Source organism: Anopheles moucheti, chromosome 2, assembly GCF_943734755.1.
Source record: "Anopheles moucheti chromosome 2, idAnoMoucSN_F20_07, whole genome shotgun sequence".
NCBI lineage: Eukaryota > Metazoa > Arthropoda > Insecta > Diptera > Culicidae > Anopheles > Anopheles moucheti.
This window is the reverse complement of record NC_069140.1, coordinates 83,972,711-83,980,242: the sequence shown is the minus strand read 5'-3', so window position 1 is coordinate 83,980,242 and position 7,532 is coordinate 83,972,711. Positions and strand designations below refer to the sequence as shown.

At 43.2% G+C, this 7,532-nt stretch overlaps 1 protein-coding gene across 2 annotated transcripts in view; it reads left to right on the top strand.

Moving 5' to 3' along the window:
* The first annotated feature begins 1,965 nt into the window (after positions 1 to 1,965).
* The window catches only part of LOC128299554 (uncharacterized), a 54,094-nt gene continuing 48,527 nt past the window's right edge, over positions 1,966 to 7,532 (top strand). For both annotated transcript variants that reach the window (XM_053035556.1, XM_053035555.1), the window contains exon 1: positions 1,966 to 2,421. In XM_053035556.1, coding sequence (XP_052891516.1) covers positions 2,214 to 2,421 — 208 coding nt within the window. In that variant the 5' untranslated portion in view covers positions 1,966 to 2,213. The remainder of the gene's footprint in view (positions 2,422 to 7,532) is intronic.

Genomic DNA, 7,532 nt, shown 5'->3' with positions numbered 1-7,532 from the left:
ATGTTAAAAGATACAAAATTTTCCTAGTTTTAAAGTGAATAAATCTAACAGCTGTTCTTTCATTCTCTTTTTGTTTCAGGATCAAGCCAACTTTATTCTCGGACGCGTTAAAATGCCAAATAGAATAACGTAACGACAGCACTGACCAGCAACAGAATTAAATCGTTGTCCTTTTCTATTACCGTAGTCCCAAAATATTAAACGTAATCGGTTGTTAATTAAATTTAATACCTGTGGCATTTAACGAATAGTAAAAATTCAATCAACTACAGGCAGATTTACCGGCAGATTGAGGATTGAAGATCAGTAACCACACATTGCCCAGGTGTACCCAGTGGGGAAGATGGAATGATGGTCGAAATTTATTTAAAACCTCGCAATGAAACCCCCAGGGGTATTTCACTAATAAGAAACAAAAAATCAGAAACGCTCCACAAGCAGTCACCTGCACAGATTTGCTTCCTAATAATCACATTCTAGCAAACAACGTGTGAATGAATTATTGTTCCGACGTGATTTCCCGAGTCCAGGGGCCGTGGATGGGAAAAAAAAATCCATCTCCGTCGGGAGACGGGACCAAAGTACAACGTTCATTCCTCTCGCCAGGGGACCTAAACTAGGTGTGTGTGTTGTGTAGGTGTGTGAATGTGTCTGGTCAGTTCATTAGCTCGATGGTGAAACCAACGCACGTAACCATAACCATGTTTTGCTACCTTTGCTCCAGCACCCACAAGAAGACACGGCAGCACCTGCAGGGAGGCCATTTTTACAAACGGTAGCACAAACATTGAAAGATTCTTCTAGAAGTGAACCTTCATCACCGATTCGGATGTTTCCCTGTTGCGTGTGTCCTCCCGATGGGCAAGAAGTAATTTCAATTTCAACGGAACTTAATTGAATTCAGCGACGCCTACCAGATCCACCGGCTCACCTGGACACCTACAATCGCACACACATACAGCGCTATGTGTATGTGTGTGTGTGTGGGTTTGTGCAAATGGGTCCAGTTTCCGATCTAATGGAGACCACCCACTGGAGGTCCCACCGTGAAGTTAACTTTACGAAGAAGCACAGCAGCAGTATGTGGTGGAGAAAATCAATTTTCCATGCAATTTATTTTAAATTTCGTGTATGCGTGCTTGCGATCTCATCCCCTTCCCTGGAACACCCCATGCACCCTGTGTACCTGTGGCGGTGTGTAGCAACGGAGGAAGTGGGCTGATAGTGGAACTAATAGAAACAGGCATCAGCCGAAAGTGAAGCGAATGATAACAAAGCCAAGCAAACCAATTAGCGTTGGTGGCGGTGTGTTTGAGTTTCGCGTTCAACCTGTGCTCTGCGCAATTATCTCAACCAACGAATGAGTGTGTTTCATTTTTTGTTTTCGTTATTTTTAAACATGTGCAAACTTCTGTTCACTTAATAGCTCTGCTTGATATTAAATTACGCTGTGCAAATGATTGTACAACTAGAAGCGTAATTGCACTCTGTTAAATTAAGCAGATACAACCTAAAAAAAGATCGAAGAACAAGCTGAAGAGGTTTTTGTGGAGATCAAGAAGCGGGTGTCTCATGGTGTAGTGACACAGCGCTAAGTCTGGTATACCGAGGTTGGTGGTTCGAGTCTCTTGTGGGCCTTCGTAATAATAAGGATTTAACTTTTATTATCTTATCTATGTGCGGAGAGGCTACGCGGAGAATTAAATTAGTTTTTAAGTCCTAGCAAAAGAACAATTGTAAGTAAGTCTTATTAATTAATCTCCTAGGAAAAGAGTGTACGTGTGTCTAAATTTCGCTCCTTCAAAATGGCTGATGACAGATAGCCCCCCCATAAATGGTTTCCAGATTTACTCACAACAATAACTAAAGTTACTTTTTTGACCTACAATTGACTTATTTCATTTGAACTTTCTTCCAGCGCACAGGCATATAAAATAGCTCAAAAGTGTTTTAGAAAACATTTAAAGTGACAGGTGACAACAACAACAACCACCAGACAATGTGCAAACAGTGGTGAATGGTGCAGTTTTCTTCGCGTGTGTCATTGTTGTGATGTGCCCTCGTTGGCATTTGAAAGTGCATGTGCAATCATGAATCCTCTAGGTGTGTTACCGTTTGCCACCGCGAAACGGCACCGAAGTGAACGTGCAGTAAGTCAGTGAGCCAGTGACGGGAGGGGTGGGAGACTCCAAACGTCAAAAAACACACACAATATGGCGGCGACGTCAGAAGTGACGTCCTGTGGTCCCGGGAGACCACCACCGTCATCCGCTCGAGCGGAGCGAACAGCAGCACCATCGCAACGGGGGAGATCATGGCCGTATCGTTGGATGCAGCTGGGCACTGTTTGGGTGGCGCTGCTTCTAGTGCTGCTCACCGTCGGGCAACTTGGCAGCGTGCACGGCGAGAAAACGAAGACATGTAAGTACTGGCAAGATTGATGTGGAAGTTTGGTCTAATTTTCTCGAATGGCACACTCAGTGATGAATCTGAGTGTCTGTCATTGCTAAAGACAGGTATTCGAGTAGGTCTCTTATTATCAAGAACTTGTGTAGTAACTTAATCCACAATTGATTTTAAAATTGGCGTAACTTCCACGAATGGATCACGCTTCAATGAGCGCCAAAGGGTGTCTCGGTTGCTTGCACTTCTGTCTCAGCTACGGTAGACATCTACAAGAATGCCGCTTACTACCAGGAACTTGTTTAGTAACTTCATCGCGATAGATAATTATAGAAATTCCTCGAAATTGTACAACAAACCTGTAGTCGAAACATGTTTGTTTCTCCCATTGAAAGCCTCAATCGTGACGGTGTATCGCCGGCGACGTGAATCAAAGTCGATTAAATAAGTTTAAATTAAAGCCTAGCAAATCCCATCCATGTCCCCCTGGCAGGCGCTCTCCCCCTTTTTTTGCACCGGAATTGCATTTCTGTAAACATTGAAAAGTACAACGCGATGCCAAACTCACACAAAACCGGCACCGGAAACACGCGAAAGCCATTCGATATGGGGACCGCGCGCTGGTTTATTGGTGCGCTGGTTTCGTTTTCCGTCTTCCGGCGACGGAGTTGGACGGAACCCGACCTGGTGCGGTGACTAAAGAAGGGGGGACGTTGTACACATATATACACTGGTGCTAGTCACCGTGCTAGTCACCTCCAATCACCATCATTACTGCCTTATTATTAGCTGGGCGTGCGACCCAACCCAATCGAGCCCCTCTGGCATTCATGTCACAGACCAATAAAACATACAAACGCTCCCCTTCCCGAAACCCGACGGCTGGCAGACATGGATTGGCGCATTATAGGGCGGCAAGTGGCATCGAATCGTAGTACAAGTCAGCAACAGCAACCTTCATCACTTTTTTTTTTTCGTTGTCGTCCTTAAGTCGTCCGCGGTATCGTGATGCCGTGGCTGTACGGGTGACATCCAGCCAAACGGGGGATGAGGGCATTCTCTATTCAATGCCGAAGGTGAAGAAACAGTTGTACAGTGGGTCACTTTGTGGTAACGAACTTGCATTGTATGAAGGCTCCATCAATCGTTTGGCGTGCGATAGGGTAACAAAAAAGTTGACATAAACGGGGTTCTTTTGAGGTTTTCATTTTGAGCTCTTCGCTTATTGTTGTTACTTTTCACGTTGTTTAGTTTTGCTGAACTAGAAAAGGGGTTTAAAAAATGCTTTTTTATTTCCAACATTTTATTTAACGCGAATTGTTGTAAAATATTTACGAGAACAATTTCCGCTCTTATTTTTCATTTTAGTACAACAAATATACTAAACGATAGTCATTCATGCATACTACGATTGACACTTTGAACTCTCCTGTGTAAACACTGTGAGAAGCAATTTTCCTATTAACCGTGGAACTTCTGATTAACCGTCATTTTGGCCATCTTCAACGTTTTTGACATGGCACTCAACGTGTTAAACAATTAGTCTTTTAATTTCGTCTGTCAATGGTCAATGGCAAGTTATATGTCAAATCCCTTTTTAAACTGTCATTTCTGAGCTCGCCGGATAATCGGACACCCGGTTTAATAGCTCCCGGATAATCGGCGTTCCAATATAAATACAATTGATTTACTAATTTATATTTTTAGTACAACAACCATACTACAAACAGATATTTTTAGTACCACAAATGTACTAACAAACATAAGCAGGCCACTACTATGATTGGCGCTTCGAACTCACCTATGTAAACACGGCGAGAAACAATTTCCAATCTGTTTGCATGAGCAAGTTTGCTGAAAGCCCCGGGAAAAACAGATTGCGCACTGAAACAAAGCACAAAAAAGAGTTTAAAATAAAATAAACAAACACCATCCGTTTTTTTGCAGTTGTTTTTATTGTTGTTGCCTTTTCCATCTGTTGTTTTTTTTTGCTATGGAAAATAACAACCCAACAACAGCGAATGATCCAATCAAGAATTTAAAACACACACACACAAAGAGTCCAATTCAAAGGCCAAAATTATTCGTTGTAATTTTAACTTTCACCGTACGCTTTCGTCCCCTTAAGCAGTGTGTTCGGTGGATTCGGCCGACCACAATCCGAACCGGAAGCAGTATCAAGCAAACAGTATCGAAAGCACGGCACGAGGCGAAGCAATTGGGTGCAATTAAGCGTGCTACGGTAAGCAACGCAAAAAAAAAGTTTCCGTGTTCGGTCCGGATACGATGCAGAGCGAGGGGGGGGGGGGGGAGGGCACTCCGCACAGGAACCACCGGAAAGACACGGCAGCGCTGTAATATGTAATTGAATGTTGGTGTACTTAATTAGCATTCTCCCTCCCCCGGAGCGCCGGATGTGGGCGGATGTGTGAAAAGCGAAGCGGATGGCGGGATGGTGGTGGGGAAAGGGTTTGAGTGGAAGCCAAATGAGAACAACAAAAGCACACACGCAAGGAAGCTTTCATTGTGCGAAACATAACCTAACACACCTGTCCCAAATTCCGTTTGGGAGTTGCGTGTTGCACCAAAGCAAAGGATAACTTCGGGCAGCTGAAGTAGTGAGTGCTGCGGAAGGAGGGCGATTTTTATGAAGCTAGTAATCTAACCATTCCGTGCAAGACGACAGCCAAACCTCCAAAGCACGTGTTTATCGCAAACAACTGATACGAGCGAGATTGTACACCTTATAACCTCACTTAATGTTCGATTCGCTGGCGAAACAGTTCGCTTTAGTGCTGGTCCATAAATATGTTCTTCAGCGGCCGGCACGAAAACACGGCCGGCTCGAGATGAATGTCTACCGTCGCATCCTTCGTTCTGTTCGTGGCTTGCGGGCAGAAAAGTTCTCGCTATCTTCCCCTTTCCAGTAAATTCCCCTGCTTCTCAGACGTCACCCCGAAGAAGTGAGGCGGAGCAGAGCGAAATAGTGTAACCGAACCGGCTTTACTTGTTGATACTTCGGCCACCAGTGGTTCGGAGGTTTTTGTTTATTGGGTCGAGCTTTTATTTGTTTATGCATCGCACTAAATCACGGCACCGTACCACCTTTCTCAAGGATGTTCGGCCGCTTCAGGTAGCGTTAGATCGTTGCACAAAGTGGCAATAAAGTAATGATGTATCGAGGTGCCTCTCTATCCTACAGGCAGATCACGTATCGGTGGCCATACCAGAAACCCATTTCGGTAGCTAATTGTAAACGGTTCTCCAATGAAGACCGTACGGTGTACCGGTGGGGGGGCAAAGTATGTTCTCGGTGCAGAAATAAATCTTGTCCCAATGTCGCAAAATGTCTACCTTTTGTACGTGTTTTAGCGTAAAATTGAACTGCCCCGAAACCACTGCACCCCCAGGAAACACATTACCATTGTCATCATCATCATCATCATCATCATCATCGCATCCTTATGGTCGCTCATGATGGTCAAGAGTGACCGCCAGTACGACCTTATTCAACCAGCACAATAAAAGCACATTTGCCAATTGCGTTCGACAATCGATAGATTCTACATTTCCGGGTTACAAAGTGCTCCGAACGGTTGTGTCCCGTTCCAGGCGAAGGATTCATCTTTGCCCCTGGCAAGGATTTGTTCCAGCAAAGAGCCAACCATTTTGCAAGTGACTCATCGTTCCGAAAACCCCTCAAACAACATGCCGAATGAATGCGTAGCACTTTACCACTCCAGCAAACCACGCATGTGAAAGTTAGGGACAACTTAGGGAACATCCATTTATTACGTAACGCTGATGCGAGGTTAGTAGCAACGATTTACGATTTGTTACATAGTGGGCAGGTAGGGATCAACTTTTTGTTACTTGACGTGCAATAAAATAAAACTTAAATTCCCACCTCATCCTTTATTTATGAAAAATTAACGTAATTTAGGGATTTTTTTTATTTATTTCCATTTTCTTAACATTTATCCATCTGTTGATATTAAAAGGTGAAGGTGAAAAGGTCTCGGTCTTCATACCAAATAATATCCACTAAGAGCTGGATTTTTAGATTCAAGTGGGTAATAGTCGATTCAATACCCATCCATTGTCACAAGTTGTCTCATATTGCGCTTGAAGAACTCTTAACAGTCTCAGAATCCTCGTGCGTTGTGAGCCATTGAGGTATTCATTTTCTCAAATTTACTGGTAAATGTTCAAATTGTTGTTCAAAATTGTAAATTCATTGCCTTTACATACGTCCAAAGTATCAGCTATTTCATAGAACTTCAGTTTTCATCATTCATCAGCTCTTCATTCAATATCTTTAAGTGTTTGGACGCTTATTCTCGGAACAATGATCGATTTTCGACAACTAGAACGTGCGGCATCATGATTGATGCTTGTATGACGGTGTTCGAAGTCAGCATACCAGCTACAAATAGTTTATTTTAATGGTGCCGAGTTCCACAGTGCTAATCAATCCACTTTAATCATGTTTTTCCCCAATAAAAAGTGCGTCGACAATAATGTTTGAGATACCAAATAAGAATACCAAGGACCAAGTGACTTCATCGGGAGATCGGTGAAACTGACGAAATGGCGAAGAGCTACTTGTGGATATTGTCACGAACTACTTCAACAGTAGACAAGTCGCCTAAAAGAATGGCAGCTAGTGCTGTTCAAGCTTGAAATCTTGTTATTAATGGATGACATTGATTTGCGTAGGTATTATGTAGTATAATCTCTCAAACGAGCTTCTTTTGCGGTTGTTGAACAGCGACTGGGACAATGTTCCTACGTTTGGTATTTATAGTGATTGGGGATATGGCTACGTGTATTCTGGAAGATGACTGCCTCATCAAGAACCTGGTCTGGGTTTAGTTAATCTGATGAAATATTAATGAAATATATTGAGACTGGCTGAAAACTCTCGATCGTTCTATGACTCTCGCTATAGAGATTGAAGGTGAGGTCCCAACACCGTTACAAATTATCAGCATCGATTTAGCAAGTCAATCGAGCGTTGAAAAAATATAAATTTAAGCGTTACGTCATGATTGAAACCACCCTCAGACCACCCTGCCAACAACCCTTGGGTGGAATTCTTTTAGCATTGCTACCTCCACAAGGGAAAC